Source organism: Mirounga leonina, unplaced genomic scaffold (genome assembly GCF_011800145.1).
Source record: "Mirounga leonina isolate KUSES-001 unplaced genomic scaffold, KU_Mleo_1.0 Mir_101595, whole genome shotgun sequence".
In the NCBI taxonomy this organism is placed as follows: domain Eukaryota; kingdom Metazoa; phylum Chordata; class Mammalia; order Carnivora; family Phocidae; genus Mirounga; species Mirounga leonina.
The window spans coordinates 2,828,076-2,846,052 of record NW_023270158.1 but is presented as its reverse complement, the minus strand read 5'-3'; the positions used below and the strand labels follow the sequence as shown (position 1 = coordinate 2,846,052).

Sequence of the window (17,977 nt, the reverse complement as noted above, 5' to 3'; positions counted from 1 at the left end):
TTGTCAGCTTTGCTCACTTCTGGGTCCGCAGTGCCTAGAACGTGCCTGGTACACAAGAACTCAGTGACTATGTGTGTGTGCGTGCGTGCCGGAGAGACAGACAAAGGGAAAGGAGATCTATCTAGTAATTGACAGGGAGGTTGGAACTCTATGCTACTAACAGGATGGATCTCTCGGGAAGCTAATGAAGCTTAAGGCCCTAGCAACGTGTTTATGTGGCCATATGCTTAAATTTGCAAAACCAAAATGCGTAAGCTGAAATCAATTTAAAACATTGTCTCCTTCCATTCCAGTGTCCCCTCTCTCCCACTTCCTGTGGTGGCTTTGTCCTGCATCAACTTGGCTAAGCTGCAACTATGTTATCTCCCCTCGATGGTTCCAAGTTAGCACCAGCCACTAGACACATTTTGTGGGAGGCAGGTGGGAATTCGCAGCCACATTTTTGCAGCTCTGAAGGTTAGTCCAGGGTGCCAGGCACCGTGGCAGCTTGCCCACAGTGTCGCTGATCTGACCCTCCCACACTTAGATGGGACTGGGCAGCACTCAGGCCCACACTCCATCAGCTGCTACCAGATGTCCTCCTCCTTTTGGTTCTCCTTCCCAACTGCTGGTCCCGATGACCTACAGCGACTTCGGGATGGACCACAGACACAGTGGCAGCTGCCCACACGCCCTTGTCCACCGGCTCCCACAGCGGCCAAAGATCTAACCCTGTAATGAGTCTCTTACTATATATCACCCATGGCGGTTGAGCTTCCTCCCTGAACCCTGACTGATACACTTCCCATCATGCTCAGTGGCACTGGAGTGGCCACAGGCATTTGGGGGCCCAGCTAAGGGGAAGTTGAGTTGGAGACAGAATTTTGCTAGGATTCAGAGACACGTACTTACACGGTTTACAATTGCTTCCATGAATGGTTAGGGCACTGATAGCCACCCCACATGGGAAGGGCTCCCAGGAATATTCCCCTGGCCTACTGCGGAGGGCCCAGAGGGCACACGGCAATATGATCGTGTCTTACAGCACCTGGCACCAGAAGTACGAGGGGGGGTGGTTGGATAAGAAACAAGATTTAAAATGTCCAGAGCCTGGGGCCTCCAGCTGGCTCAATCGGTTAGAGCCTGTGATTCTTGATTTCAGGGTGGTGAGTTCAAGCCCCACACTGGGTGTGAAGCTTACTTAAAAAAAAAAAACACAAGATAAAATGTCCAGAGCTAGAAGCATGTCTGTGGAAAGTTCTTCCAATCGTATCATGTGATTCTTTTTTCAGATTTTGTGGTGCTTCTTATTTGTCAGCTTTTTAACCTTTGTAATTCGCTATGATTTCTTTTCTCATTCCAAATAATTATTCACTTTTGTACCTAATATTATACTATTAAGTTTGTATTATTCTTTAAGAGGGCCCCCAAACTGCATCATCTTCAGGACCCATGAGACCTGGATCATCCCCTGCTCTTAAATATCAAGCTGGAGTAGTTAGCTTTTATCCTGGAGGCAATCAGGAACCATCACGGGATTTTGGCAGAACAATGGAATAATCAGATCTGTACCAAGCAGTGGAATACTGGAGCAAGGTCGTATTGGCTCCTGAGCGGTAACTGTTAAATTTTCAGCATTTTTACGAAGTGGTTGATGTCATTATCAGTAGCTTAAAATCAGCAGCAGCCACCGTGGGCCTATTTATCCACAGAAATTGGCAAATGCTACAAATCAGGCCCTCCTCCAGCCCCACCCCCAGAGAGCTGGTTGTTAAACACACACCAATACACCACTGGTACCGAGTGATTTCCTTGGTCATATATCTTTATGAGAAAATAGGCCTATAATTAATTTACTCTCAAGTGTAATTGATCAAGATGGGGTTTGGGGCAGAAGAAAGGAAAGAAGGCGTCACAAAGGAGAAGTACTTAAGAGCTTTGAGTACCTGAAGAGAAAGAAAGGAAAAGGATGGGAAACCTTCAAGACAAACAAAATGGCACCCACTCCCAACTTTGCCAGAGATCAATCCTGGTGATCTTCAGTTCTATGGGGCACGGGTCATCACTAGTGGAGATGTTTGACTTTGTGTGTTGCATGCCCTCTCTTAGTCACTCAGGGAAGCACTGATTATGACATATACAACTGAATATTCTAAACTGTACTTAGAATCACTATAGAATGTCATTGTCTTTGCCTCTGGGGGGATTTCAAAATGTATATTAAAATAAATTTAAAGGTAAATATTTTTACTGATATTCTAAGATCACACAGACTATATTTCACCTAGTCTAATGTGTCATGACTGTAAGATCCACCATTCTTTTAGGTCTAACTAAGAAAAATTGCTGCCAACTGACCATTAGATAAAATCTGGTGAAAAAATGTGAGTCTCAGGATCAGTGAAATATGAAATAGTCCTTGGAGATCTCCTAGGCTAAAAGTGTTGTTCAAGATGTGAGGAACTTCTAGCCCTGGAAGGGCAAACTATCTACTTAAGGTCATAGGCCTAGTTAGTAGACAGAATTGAAAACGGAAAACCCAGTTATCCCTCTGCCTAGGTCAGATCTCACAGTGAGAGTTTCATACGCCAGAGATTGTGCTAGTGGTTAGTCTGGAGGTTTCTTTCAACTCTGAGAACATGATATGCAAAAATATACAAGTCATCCTCAGATAAATCAGAAAATATTACATGGAACACAATGATAGCATTTACTAAAGAGGCCCCCATATCAAGCGTTGGTTCCTATTACAGATTTCTAGTGTCTATAATAGAGTCTAGCTGATATATTTATTGACACATTGTAGGCTCTCAAAAAATATTAGATGGGTATATCTGGCTCAACAACTATCTCTGACTTTGGACCATTTACTTCAACTCTCTGGAGTCTGTTTCTTCGTTCATCAAATAGACATAGTAATATCCATCTCTTAGATGCGTAGTAAGCCAACTGAGGTGGATGTAGAAGTACGCCTGGCACGGTAGCTGGCCAATGGTGAAAACATCACTGTTAGTCACCTCTTAAGTTAGCGTTGTTAGATCCAACATCATTTAAATGTCAACACATAAAGCTATTCAGAAAAACCAGTATTCCTATGGAGTCTAGCACTCTAGACTCGCGTGGTCCAATATGGTAGCCACCAGCCACACGTGGCTATTTAAGTTTATAATTAAATTAAAATTAAAAATTCATTCGCTCAGTCACATCAGCCACATTTCAAGGGTTCAGGATCCCCATGTAGGTAGTGGCTGATGGACTGGACAGCGCAGATGTAGAACATTTCCATCTCCCCAGAAAGTTCTGGCGGATTGTGTACCCAATGCTGCCCACGTTTTTTTTCCTCAGCCCGAGTCAGGACCGTCCCCAATTTTTTATACCGAACTTCACTTGATTAATGTATTTGTGCGCCCTCCTGTGGCTAGAGATGAAAACTGGTCTGTGTTGGAGGTGGAGCCGCACATTTGCAAAAGGGATAGTTTGGAAAGCTTTAGTAATCTGAGCGCTCGAAAGAAAAGGAACATAAAACATTTACATGCATTTTGAAATCTCTAGAGACTACCAGAGAGAATCTGTCTGAGGAGGTCTGATCGCCTAATGATATTATTTTCAAATCTCAGTATTGTGTGAACACTTGCGAGATAGACACTCCGTGTTTAAACAAAGGACAGTACTATATATATATAACTGTTTGGAAGTGAGGGGAGACAAGCAGGATTATTCGATGAAGGAGTCCCGAGAACTCTCTATGGGGCAGCTGGCAACAAACTGGAACCTAAGGCTCCTCCCGTGTTGGGTGGGGGGCTGGGGGTGCTAAACTGAGACTCTCCTCGCGGGATGAAGGGGACTCCTGTTTCTGGCAGCGGGGCAGGGGGTCCCCGCACTGCCTTACACAGCTGGCGCCTAGGCTCAGCCTGCTGAGCGTCTGAGGCCAGGAGTTTATTCCCCACCTCCACATTGGCCATGCCAGGCCGTCCTCACGCTTGCGCAATGAAAAGGGAGAACTGTGGCAGCGGGGCGGGGCCTCCCCGGGAGCGGCGGGCGCCCGAGCGCAGCAGCCCCGCCCAAGCACCCTGTCCGCAGGGTGCACAGAATGTGCGGGGCCTGGGCAGCCCCTCACTCTTCTGCCCAGGGTTCCTGCCTCACTAGTGAATCTCTGAGGTGGACAAAAAGCTAAACTCTTCGTGAAGGTTTCTTTTTTCTTTTTTTTTAAGATTTTATTTTTTTTAAAGTACTCTCTACACCCAACGTGGGGCACCAACTCACAACCCCAAGATTGAGAGTCAAACGCTCTACTGAGCCAGCCAGGCACCCCAAGGTTTGTTTTTTTCCAAAGACAACATTAATATATAATTTCTACCAAAAAAAAAAAAAAATCAGAGAGCTTCTGGATTGGTGAACAGGAGGAAGTGCTGTGAGGGTTGTCCACTGGAAACCCCGTGTCCCTTTCCCCCATACCTTGCCCTATGCATCTCTTGCATCTGGTTGTTCCTGCGTTGTATCCTTTTATAATAAAGCGGCAATCTCAAACAGATTCTCTTTATACTCAACGAACAGTTCCAGGTTATAGAAAAGCGTGGAAAACTCTCTAATTCATGGTATGAGAACAGTACAACCTTGAAATCCAATCTGGGGGAAAAAGAAAACAGAAGGCGCTAAATGAGAAACTAGAAATAAGATAAATTAACAGCAAATAAAATTCAGTAAGACATGAATAGAATCATTCACCATGACCACGTAGGATTTAGCCAAGGAATGCAAAGACTTTTGTTTTTCAAATCATTTTATTTAAAAAAAGAAGTAAAATCTTACAGATTTTTAAAACATCAAAAAAGACAGAGAAGTAGAAAGAAAATAACGATCATCTGGAATTTTGCCACCCAAAGGGAATCACTTACTAATATAGCTAAATATAAGATTGCCCTACACGCTGTGGTATTTCTCCCCGCACACTAGTTCACGTAGCTTTAACAGACGCGAGCCAAAAGGCAGCTGCCTCGTGGGTGGGGCCACGCATTAGGCGCCGCTTCCGGGTCACTCCGCCCCACTGAGCTTCCTCAGCCGGGAGCGGTAAGTTGAACCGGCGCAGACACTTCAACCAGGGCAGCCACCCCGGCGATTCAGCAGCTACGTGCACACGAGGCTCGGTGCACTGTGTCTGAGAGTAAGTGCCAAGTCACATCCCTCCTAGTGCAGCTGCAACTCATCAATCAGGGTTTTCACAAACAATGTTGCTGAAAACCAGGTACAAGCTGACCCGCTAACATTCCACATTTATCTTAAGCTCACTACGTTCGAGGGAGCAAATACACGTTGTGTTGCTTTTGCTTTTCTTTTTCTAAAATAGCTTTATTTTTTTTATTTTTATTTTTTAAAGATTTTATTTATTTATTTGACAGAGAGAGACACAGCGAGAGAGGGAACACAAGCAGGGGGAGTGGGAGAGGGAGAAGCAGGCCTCCCGCCGAGCAGGGAGCCCGATGCGGGGCTCGATCCCAGGACCCTGGGATCACGACCTGAGCCGAAGGCAGATGCTTAACGACTGAGCCACCCAGGCGCCCCTAAAATAGCTTTATTGAGATATAATGAACATACTGTAGGATTCATTTAAAATGTACAATTGGGGGCACCTGGGTGGCTCAGTCGGTTAAGTCTGCCTTCTACTGGGGTCATGATCTCGGGGTCCTGGGATCCAGCCCCGCATCGGGCTCCTTGCTGGGCAGAGAGCCTGCTTCTCCCTCTCCCTCCCCTCTCCCTCTGCCTGCCTGCCGCTCCCCCTGCTTGTGCTCTTTCTCTGTCTCTCTGTGTCAAATAAAAAAATATAATCTTGAAAAAAAAATGTACAATTGACTGGCTTTTAATACATCTACAGATTTGGGGCGCCTGGGTGGCTCAGTCGTTAAGCGTCTGCCTTCGGCTCCGGTCATGGTCCCAGGGTCCTGGGATCGAGCCCCGCATCGGGCTCCCCGCTCAGCGGGAAGCCTGCTTCTCCCTCTCCCACTCCCCCTGCTTGTGTTCCCTCTCTCGCTGTCTCTCTGTCAAATAAATAAATAAAATCTTAAAAAAAAAATACATCTACAGATTTGTATAATTATCGCTACAATCTTTTATTTATTTATTTATTTATTTATTTATTTATTTATTTATTTATTTATTTATTTATTTAAAGACTTTATTTTTTAAGTAATCTCTACACCCAACATGGGACTTGAACTTACAACCCTGAGATCAAGAGTCTCATGCTCCACCGACTGAGCCAGCCAGGTGCCCCTTCAATGTAGTTTTACAACATTTTTATACTTCATAAAATCTTCCCCATTTCCCCCCAAACCTTCCAAATTTAGGCAGTCAATAACCTACTTTGTGTGTCTAATGGATTTGCCTAATCTAGACACTTCATATAAACAGAATCATATAATATGTGGATTTTATGCGTGGTTTCTCTCACTTACCATAATATTTTCGGGGTTCATCCATGGTGTAAGATACAGAGATACTTCGTTTGTTTTTATTGCCAAATAATATTCTACTGCATGGATATACCACGTTTTATATATCCATTCATCAATTGATGGGCATTTGGGTTGCTTCCACTTTCTGGCTACTATGAACAAGGCTGCTATGAACATTTGTGTACACCTTTTTGTGTGAATATATGTTGTCATTTCTCTCGGGGGCATATCGAGGAGTGGAATTGCTGGGTCATACAGTAACTCTGTGTTTAATTTATTGAGGAACTGCCTGTTTTCCAAAGCAGCTGCACCATTTTACATTCCTACCAGCGGGTGCCTGGGTGGCTCAGTCGTTAAGCATCTGCCTTGGCTCAGGTCATGTTCTCAGGGTCCTGGGGTCGAGTCCCACATCGGGCTCCCTCCTCCACAGAGAGCCTGCTTCTTCCTCTCCCACTCCCCCTGCTTGTGTTCCCTCTCTCGCTGTGTCTCTCTGTCAAATAAATAAATAAATAAAATCTTAAAAAAAACAAAAACATTCCCACCAGCAATGTATATGGGTTCCAGTTTCTCCATGGCCTTACCAATACTTGTGATTACCTGTCTTTTTTATTACAGCCATTCTTGTGGGTGTGGAGTAGCATCTCATTGTGGTTTTATTTATATTTTCCTCTTCATGTACTTGTTGGTGATGGGGTTCAGAACATGCTACCTCCATTTACTTATTCATACCCTTTTTGTCTTATCACATTTTACCATGTTTGTTCATTCTTCATCGAACCTAGCATAAAAGCACTTCGGTTTAACTGCTTCATCAGGTCTTCATTTCCTTATGAAAGCACTTGTGTGACATAAAACTTATATTAAATAAATTTGTATTCTTTTCTCTTGTTAATCTGTCTTTTGTTACAGGGGCCCTGGTAGAAAATCTAGAAGGGCAGAGGAAAATTTTTTTTTCTTCCCCTACATCAGCCATTTGTACATCTTTTTAAAATTAATTAATTTATTTATTTATTTTTAGAAAGGGGGAGGGGCCGAGGGGGAGGGAGAAAGAGAATCTCAAGCAGGCTCCACACCCAGCGCCCATGCGGGGCTCGATCCCAGGACCCTGAGATCATGACTTGAACTGAAGTCAAATGCTTAACCAACTGAGCCACCCAGGTGCCCCTCCTTTGTCCATTTTTCAATTGGGTTTTCTTTTATTATTGAGTTGTAAGGGTCCTTTATATATTCTGGATACATTCCATTATCAGATACATGATTTCCAAAAAATTTTTCACATTCTGTGGGTTGTCTTTTGGCCGTCTTTATGGTATCATTAGCCAGCACAGAAGTTTTGATTTTGATGAAGCCTGGTTAATCTTCCATCATTTATAGTTTTGGTGTCATATCTAAGAAATTGCCTAGGTCAAGGTCACAAAGATTTAGTCTTATAATTTATTCTGAGAGTTCTTCTTTTTTTTAAAGATTTTATTTATTTATTTGACACAGAGAGAGCGAGAGAGGGAACACAAGCAGGGGGAGTGGGAGAGGGAGAAGCAGGCCTTCTGCTAAGCAGGGAGCCCGAAGTAGGGCTCGGCCATGACCTGAGCCGAAGGCAGACGCTTAATGACTGAGCCACCCAGGCGCCCCTATTCTGAGAGTTCTGCAGTGTGAGTCCTCCAACTCTGTTCAAGACTGTTTTGGCTTTTGCAGATCCCTTGATCTTCCATCAGAATTTGAGGGTCAGCTTATCAATTTTCTACAAAGAAGTTAGCTGAGATTGGGATAGGAATTGCACTCAATCTGGAGATCACTCATACTGTTTCATAACCTGCTTTTCTCCCCCCAGTTACATATATTGAGAACATCTTCCCATTTCAATAAGAATGTCATATTTTTTTTCTTGTGTAATAATTCAACAGATATTTATTAAACACTTACAAGACACAAAGTGGTCTGGTTGCTGGTTATACGGAGATGAATCAGACACATATCCCATCTGTGAAAAGGAGCTTTCTACCAAGAAAGGAAAATAAGACATGAACATAAATAACTCTATTCCAAGTATGAGAGAGAGAGAAAAAGCTTCAAAAAAAAAAAAGTCATTTACAGAAATGAGGAAGGAGGTAAAGTTTCCACACAGATACAGTCATTTGGTTAGTCTAGGGTCTTTCAACCTTAGCACTATTGATATTTGGGGATTATTCTTTGTTGTGGGGGGCTGTCCTGTGCATTGTAGAATGTTCAGCAGCATCCCTGGCCTGTACCCCCTCGATGTTAGTAGCACTCCCCTCCCCAAGTTGTGACAATCCAAAATGTCTCTGGACATTGACAAATGTCCCTTGGGAGGCAAAACCACCCCTGGTTGAGAACCACTGAGCTAGAACTTACATAATCATTTTTAATGGTGGTGTAGTACATCCATGGACATTCTATAATTTATGCAACTAATACCCTATAATTGTACATTCTTGTTGTGTTCAATTTTCCACTACTTTTGAAAAAATATAACTTTTAGAATCTATTACATCAGCTCCTTAGGATAAATAGGTACAGCATGCTAGATTTTTTTACAATAAAAGTTATACATGTTAAAATTATTTTTTGAAACAACAAGCAGATAAAATTAAAAGGCGCTCTTTCTCTCCCAGTCCCACTCTCCAGAAATACAGTCTATGGCATATCAATTTTAAATTTTTATATTTATTCAGAAGTGAAGTGGTAAAAGCCTCTTTTGATGCATTTTAATCATTACATACGATATTTGGTCTACTCATTGCACATTTCATCTGGAGCTTTCTAAGCTATGTTTTTGAAACTGTGGGTCTTGGTCCATTAGTGAAATCAAATTAGAGAGTCATGGTTGTATTTTTTTAATGAAATAGAACAGAACAGAATAGATCAGATCAGAGAGTATTACCACATAGAATAGGTGCTACTTGGTGAGAAATGTGTTTCAGTATCATAGAAAGATAGACAGATGATAGGTAATGTAAAATGTACATGTTACTGTGGGTTGCAGCCAAGAAAAAATTTCAAGCCACTGCTTTAAGCAATCTAAATATATATTCAACATTCCTTTCTATAATGGGAGTGAATTGATGGATGTGGCAAGCCTATTTTTTCTTGACTAAAAGAGAACAATTAATATAACATAAGCAAAAATACTTAGTATTAACAGTTACTCCCCAGAAAAGTAACAACACTAATTCCCATACTAAATACTGGGGTTTTTTGTTTTGGGGTTTTTTTTAAAGATATTATTTATTTGACAGAGAGAGACACAGCAAGAGAAGGAACACAAGCAGGGGGAGAGGGAGAGGGAGAAGCAGGCTTCCCCGCGGAGCAGGGAGCCCGATGCAGGGCTCGATCCCAAGACCCTGGGATCATGACCCGAGCCGAAGGCAGATGCTTAACGACTGAGCCACCCAGGCGCCCCTAGATTTGTTTTTTTTTTTTTTTAAAGATTTTATTTATTTATTTGAGAGAGAAATAGCGAGAGCAGGAACACAAGAAGGGGGAGTGGGAGAGGGAGAAGCAGGCTTCCCGCAGAACAGGGAGCCCGATGCGGGGCTCGATCCAGGACCCCGAGATCATGACCTGAGCTGAAGGCAGACGCTTAACGACTGAGCCACTCAGGCACCCCCTAAATACTGGTTTTAATGTAAATTTAGAGTCAGGGCTCCATCAACTCAAGTTTCCTTAGGACTTAAATGATTCAATAAGAATCATCTACAACGCTTTTATTTATTTTTTTAATATTTTATTTTTAAGTAATCTCCACACCCAAAATGGAGCTCGAACTCACAACCGCGAGATCAAGAGTCACATGCTCCACCAGCTGAGCCAGCCAGGCACCCTTCTAATGCTTTTATATGTTTGCAATTTAAACAGCATTGTTGTATACATTAAAAGGGGGCTGCTGATGGGGGCGCTTGGGTGGCTTAGTTGGTTAAGTGTCTGCCTTCAGCTCAAGTCATGATCCCAGGGTCCTGGGATCAGAGCCCCGTGTGTTCAGTCTCCCTGCTCAGCGGGGAGCCTGCTTCTCCCTCTCCCTCTGCCACTCAGCCTGCTTGTGCTCTCTCGCTCTCTCTCGCTCTCTCTCAATAAATAAATCAAATCTTTTTTTTAAAAGATTTGATTTATTTATTTGATACAGAGAGACACAGCGAGAGAGGAAACACAAGCAGGGGGAGTGGGAGAGGGAGAACAGGGAGCCCAATGCAGGACTCGATCCCAGGACCCCAGGATCATGACCCAAGCTGAAGGCAGACACTTAACGACTGAGCCACCCAGGCACCCCAAATAAATTAAATCTTAAAAAAAAAAAAAAAAAAAAAAAAAGAGGGTTGCTGATGTTTTCCAGTCTAGTTTTCTGGTACCTCTTTCTTCATTCAGTTGAATCGTTAGACATCATTATCAAACATTTATGACTGTCTATAGGGAACATGGGACACAGGAGCTTATATAAATGTTGTTACTCCCTTCTGCTGGAGTGGCGGCTTATATGGCCAGGATCCTCTTGAATGTCTTTATTTCATACCAGGATAACACTACAAGGACCCTGTGACCAATTGATTTTACATTATCATATAAATTTTTGTGTTCATGTAAGACTGAACTATTGTGATATTTAGCTACAAGGCCAGGTTAACAAAGGATTTCGCTGAAATCTTAATATAACTAAGATTTCTCCCAAAAGTTAGCATATTTACCCTAACTTGAAATGATCATATTTTCAAGGTCGCCAAAGCCAAAATTGTAGCTGAACACACAAAATGGCTTTCATACAAATGTGGACAGGAAACTTAGACAAAGAAACAAATAGATATAGATAGACATAGAAACAAATTTTCCCTGAAGTTCTGTTTAAAATATTACCAAAAAGACTTGATAAAGAAAACTTTACTGCGTGAGTCTATTCTTTGCCAGAACAAACACAGCCAAGTGATGGCACCTCTGCTGATCTATCAGTGTAATCACTGACAGCCACATGGTGGGAGAGATGACAATCATAAAGTAAACACTCTGGGAAATAAAGGGGGTGGGGGTGATAATTCATCTCTCCTTCTTTTTAAGATTTTATTTATTTATTTGACAGACAGAGAGAGAGCACAAGCAGGGGGAGCAGGAGAGGGAGATTCAGGCTCCCCGTTGAGCAGGGAGCCTGATGAGGGGCTCGATCCCAGGACCCTGGGATCATGACCTGAGCCGAAGGCAGACGCTTAACCGCCTGAGCCACCCAGTTGCCCCCATTCATCTCTACTTCTAAGGACAAAATTTCATTCTGAGATCTAATCCAATTCCTCACTTCTGAGATGAGGAAACCGAAACTCGCAGAGGATAAGACTTCAATTAATAGACATTTTTTTTTGAGCAGTTTTAGGCTTACAGAATAATTGAGTGGAAAGTACAGTTTCCACATAGCTCCTCCTCCCCCCAATCCACAGTGTCCCATGTTAATCCACACATGTTAATCTTTACTGATTCAATTTCACACATTAATCTTGCATTATTGTGGTACATTTGTTCTAATTGATGAGCCAACACAGGTACATTATTGTCATTAACTAAAATCCATAGTTCACATTAGGGTTAACTCTTTGGGTTGTACATTCTTTGGCTTTTGTCAAACACATGACAACATGCATTTACCATTATGGAATCATACAAAATAGTTTTGCTGCCCTCATGCACCCCAATGTTTATAGCAGCAATGTCCACAGTACCCAAAATATGGAAAAAGCCCAGATGTCCATCAACAGATGAATGGATAAAGAAGAGGTGGCATATAAATACAGTGGAATGTTACCATCAAAAAGAATGAAATCTTGCCATTTGCAATGATGTGGATGGAACTAGAGGGTATTATGCTAAGTGAAATCTGTCAGTCAGAGAAGGACAAATACCATATGATCTCACTCATATGTGGAATTTAAGAAACAAAACAGATGAACAGAGGGGAGGAGAAGGAAAAATAAAATAAGATAAAACAGAGAGGGAGGCAAGCCATGAGACTCTTAACTATAAGGAACAAACAGGGTTGTTGGAGGGGAGGTGGGTGTGGGGATGGGGTAACTGGGTGATGGGCATTAAGGAGGGCACTTGATGTAATGAGCACTCGGTGTTATATGCAACTGATGAATCACTAAATTCTACCCCTGAAACTAATAATACATTATACGTTAACTAACTTGAATTTAAATAAAAAAAAATTAGTTTTGGGACACCTGGGTGGCTCTGTTGGTTAAGCGTCTGCCTTCAGCTCAGGTCATGATCCCGGGGTCCTAGGATCGAGCCCCACATCGGGCTCCCTGCTCTGCAGGAAGCCTGCTTCTCCCTCTCCCTCCGCCTCCCACTCCCCATGCTTGTGCTCGCTCTCTCAAATAAATAAATAATAAATAAATAAATGAATAAACCTTAAAAAAAATTTTTTTTAATAGTTTTGCTGCCCTAAAAATTCCATGTGTTCCATGTGTTCATCCCTTCCTCCCTCCTTCTGAGCCCCTGGCATCCTTTTAGCTGTCTCCATAGTTTTTAGCCATTCTAATAGGTGTGTCGTAGTATCCCATTGTTTTAATTTGCAACTCTGTAATGACATTTGATATGGAGCATCTTTCATGTGCTTACTTGCCATCAGTATGTTTTTTTGGTGAGATGTCTATTCAGATTGTTTGCCCATTTTTAAATTGGGTTTTTTTCTTTTTTTTTTTTTTAAGATTTTATTTATTTGACAGATAGGGACACAGCAAGAGAGGGAACACAAGCAGGGGGAGTGGGAGAGGGAGAAGCAGACTCCCTGCCGAGCAGGGAGCCCGACGCAGGGCTTGATCCCAGGACCCCGGGATCATGACCTGAGCCAAAGGCAGATGCCTTAATGACTAAGCTACCCAGGCGCCCCCGTTTTCTTATTCTTGAGTTTTAAGAGGTCTTTATATATTTTGGATACCAGTCTTTTATTCGATATAGATTTTGCAAATATGTTCTCCAAGTTTGTGGCTTGTTTTTTCATTCTCTTAACAGAGCAGAGCATTTTTAATTTTAATGAAGTCCAAATTATCAGTTGTTTTTCTTTCATGGATCATGCTTTTGGTATCATATCACGGAAGTCATCACCAAATCCAAAGTCACCTAGATTTTCTCCTATGTTATCTTCTAGGAGGATTTTTTTTTCCCAGCATTTTCCCCCAAACTTTATTGAGGCATAATTGATAAAATTTTAAGATATTTAAAGGGTACGGGGGCACCTGGGTGGTATTGATTTGCATTTCTCCAATGATGAGTGATGTTGAGCATCTTGCAACTGATGGCCATCTGGATGTCTTCTTTTGGAAAATGTCTGCTTAGGTCCTCTGCCCATTTTTTAATTCTCCTAGGAGTTTTATAGTTTCACAATTAGGTCTATGATCTATTCTGAGGTAATTTTTGTAAAAGATGTAAGGTCTGTGTCTTGATTTCATTTTTTGCACGTGGATGTCCAGTTGTTCCAGAACCATTTGTTGAACAGACTATCCTTTATGCATTGAATTGCCTTTACTCCTTTGCCCAAGAAAAGGGTAAGACTTTTCAGCAACACATCCAGGTGTTCTTCTCATGTCAGTTCTTTTTGCTGATAAACTGACCACAGCTATATTTAAGGGCATTGCTCTGGAGTCAAAGATTTAGTGGGGTTTTTTTTAATGTTTTATTTATTTATTTGACAGAGAGAGAGACAGTGAGAGCAGGAACACAAGCAGGGGGAGCGGGAGAGGGAGAAGCAGACTTCCTGCTGAGCAGGGAGCCCAACGTGGGGCTCAATCCCAGGACCCTGGGATCATGACCTGAGCCGACGGCAGACAGCCGACTGAGCCACCCAGGTGCCCCAAAGACTTAGTTTTTTAATCTAAGCTCCTTCAGTTACAAGCTGTGAGACCATGGGCAAGTTACCTCTCTGTGCCTCAGTCTCCTCAAATGTATGAGTTTGATAATAATAGTATTGATAATAACATAGGATTATCATGAGACAAAATAGATAATATATATAAAATATCTGACATAGACTGCTCAATAAATATCAGCTGTTATTATGATAGTATTCTAAGTTTAACTTGCTTTCTGCCTCAGGGGCTCACCATCAAAATATATAAAGAAGAATATGCGTATATTTTTCTTTATTCTCTACATTCCCTTCTAATTTTTATAAAATCGTGTACCATTTATGTTGTTGCTGTTTTCAAAACCACATTCTCTGTAAACTCATTTTAGTGACAGAAAGCAGATCAGTGGTTGCTTTGTGGCCATAGATGGAGGAAGGGGCACAAGGAAACTTTTGGGCATGATTGAAATGTTCTGTTTTTTTTTATTGTAGTGTTGTTTTCATAGGTGCTTACATCTGTCAAAACTTATTGAATTGCATACTTTAATTTTTTTTATTTGAGAGAGCGAATCAGAGAGAGAGCATGAGGGGGGGAGGGTCCGAGGGAGAAGCAAACTCCCCGCTGAGCAGGAAGCCTGATGCAGGACTCGATCCCGGGACTCCAGGATCATGACCCGAGCCGAAGGCAGTCGCCCAACCAACTGAGCCACCCAGGCGCCCCTGAATTGCATACTTTAAATAGGGGCTGTTGGGGTGCGTGGGTGGCTCAGTCTGTTAAGTGTCCACCTTTGGCTCAGGTCATGATCCTGGAGTCATGGGATCGAGCCCTGCATCAGGCTCCCTGCTCAACTGGGAGTCTGCTTCTCCCTCTCCCTCTGCCCCTCCCCTCCACTTGTGCTCTCTCGCTCACTCTCTCACTCAAATAAAGAAGTAAAATCTTTCAAAAAATAAATAGGTGCTGTTTATTGTACATAAACTATACCTCAGTAAAGCTAAAGCATAACCTTTATTAAGAGAAAAGCCAGTAAATATAAATGCTGTCTGGGTATTGATATCAAAGAATTGATACTTTTTTTGTACATGCAAATATATTGCTGTTATTTTGAATTTTTTAAAAAAGGAACTTGGGGTGCCTGGCTGCCTGGCTGCCTCAGTCAGTAAAGCATGTGACTCTTGATCTCCTGGTTGTGAGTTTGAGTCCCACGTTGAGCATAGAGATTACTTTTAAACACTCTAAGACCCCCAAAATCAACATCCTCAGTAAAAAAAAAAATTAAAATAATAAATGTTTAAAAAAGGGAACTCTTATATAAAGATGCATATAGAAATATTTACAGATGACATGAGATGTGAAATATGCATCAAAATAATGAGGGATGGCAGGAGTGGATGGGGGGCATAGATGAAACACACTTGACCATGAACAGATAATTATCAAAGCCAGGTGGTGTGTACATGGGGGTTCATTTCACTACTCTCTTTTCTTTCGTATTTGTTTGAAATTGTCCATAATTGAAAAGTTAGGGGCGCCTGGGTGGCTCAGTCGTTAAGCGTCTGCCTTCGGCTCAGGTCATGATCCCAGGGTCCTGGGATCGAGCCCCGCATCGGGCTCCCTGCTCGGCGGGAAGCCTGCTTCTCCCTCTCCCACTCCCCCTGCTTGTGTTCCCTCTCTCGCTGTCTCTTTCTCTGTTAAAAAATAAATTAAAAAATCTTAAAAAAAAAAAAAAAAGAAAAGAAAAGGGGCATCTGGGTGGCTCAGTCGGTGAAGCGTCTGCCTTCAGCTCAGGTCATGATCTCGGGGTCCTGGGATCAAGCCCCGCATCGGGCTCCCTGCTCAGCGGGAAGCCAGCTTCTCTCTCTGCCCCTCACCCTGCTCCTGCTTTCTCTCTCTCTGTCAAATAAATAAATAAAATCTTTAAAAAAAAAAAAAAAGAAAAGTTAGAAAAAGAAACCACACATGCTGGTGGGGGGCACCTGGGTGGCACAGTTGATAAAGCATCTGCCTCTTGGTTTCAGCTCAGGTCGCGATCTCAGGGTCCTGAGTTCGAGCCCTTTATCAAACCCCACATCAGGCTCCATGCTCAGAGTGGAGTCTGCTTTAAGTCTTTCTCTCCCTTTGCTCCTCCCCACCGCACCCTCTCTCTCTAAAATAAATAAATAAATCTTTTTTAAAAAAAAATCACACATGGTGGTGCCTGGGTGGCTTAGTCGGTTAAGCATCTGCCTTCGGCTCAGGTCATGATCCCAGGGTCCTGGGATCGAGCCCCGCATGGCTCCCTGCTCAGCGGGGAGTCTGCTTCTCCCTATCCCTCTGCCCCTCCCCCCAACTCATGCTCTCTCTCTCTCTCAAATAAATAAATAAAATCTTTCTTAGCTCTTTCTCTTCAACGAGGTGGCCGAGCGGTTTGGTGGCGGCGGCCTTGCGGATTCGCGCCAGACGCAGAGATGCAGATCTTTGTGAAGACCCTGACGGGCAAGACCATCACCCTTGAGGTCGAGCCCAGTGACACCATTGAGAATGTCAAAGCCAAAATCCAAGACAAGGAGGGCATCCCGCCTGACCAGCAGCGTCTGGTTTTTGCGGGCAAACAGCTGGAAGATGGCCGTACTCTGTCAGACTATAATATCCAGAAAGAGTCCACCCTGCACTTGGTGCTTCGCCTACGGGGTGGCATCATCGAGCCTTCCCTCCGCCACCTGGCCCAGAAATACAACTGCAACAAGATGATCTGCCGCAAGTGTTATGCTCGCCTGCACCCCCGCGCTGTCAACTGCTGCAAGAAGTGCAGCCACACCAACAACCTGCACCCCAAAAAGAAGGTCAAATAAGGCCCTTCCACCAGCTCTTCCTTTGCCCGCAGGGTGGCCTCCTGCCTGAGCCCCAAGGCCCTGGGGCCTCAATAAAGTTTCCCTTTCATTGACTGGAGAAAAAAAAATCTTTTTAAACAATCACCCATGTAGGAACTATTGTGTTTACTTCAGTTAATAAATGGACCTAGACTGAAAGTATTGCTAAGGTTTTTTTTTTTTTTATTGTTACTGCACACCACTTCTAATTTTGATTTTTTTTTAAGATTTTATTTATTTATTTGACAGAGAAAGAGTTAGCAAGAGCAGGAACACAAGCAGGGGGAGTGGGAGGGGGAGAAGCAGGCTTCCCACGGAGCAGGGAGCCCGATGTGGGACTCGATCCCAGGACCCTGGGATCATGACCTGAGCCAAAGGCAGATGCTTAATGACTGAGCCACCCAGGCGCCCCTAATTTTAATTTTTGATTAAAATTTTTGAGATAATTGTAGATTCATCCTGCATACACTTTGCCCAGTTTCCCCCAAAGGTAATATCTTGCAAAACTGAAGTATAATATTACAACCAGGATACTGGCATTGTTATAATGCACTAATCTTATTCAGATTTCCCCCAGTTTTACTTGTACTCATTTGTGTATGTTTGTGTATTAAGTGCTACTCAATTTTATGACCTGTGGAGGTTTATATATCCACCACCACTGTCAAGATACCAGAAAGTTCCAATACCACAAGCATAAGGATTCCTCACTTTGTCCTTTTATAACCACACTCACATTCTTGAACCTCCATCCCCAATCCCTAACCCTTGGCAACTATTAATCTCTCCTCAGTTTCTAAAATTTTGTCACTTCAAAAATGCTATATGAATGGAATCATAAAGTATGTAATCTTTTGGGGTTTTTTTT

General features: G+C 42.8%; 1 protein-coding gene across 1 annotated transcript; it reads left to right on the top strand.

Moving 5' to 3' along the window:
- Positions 1-5,074: 5,074 nt before the first annotated feature.
- LOC118007173 (ubiquitin-like) lies at positions 5,075-17,189 on the top strand. The gene is made up of 2 exons (XM_035000242.1): positions 5,075-5,140; positions 16,637-17,189. The coding sequence occupies exon 2, from the start codon at positions 16,708-16,710 to the stop codon at positions 17,089-17,091; it is 384 nt and encodes a 127-aa protein (XP_034856133.1). The 5' UTR covers positions 5,075-5,140; positions 16,637-16,707; the 3' UTR covers positions 17,092-17,189.
- The last annotated feature ends 788 nt before the right edge of the window (positions 17,190-17,977 follow it).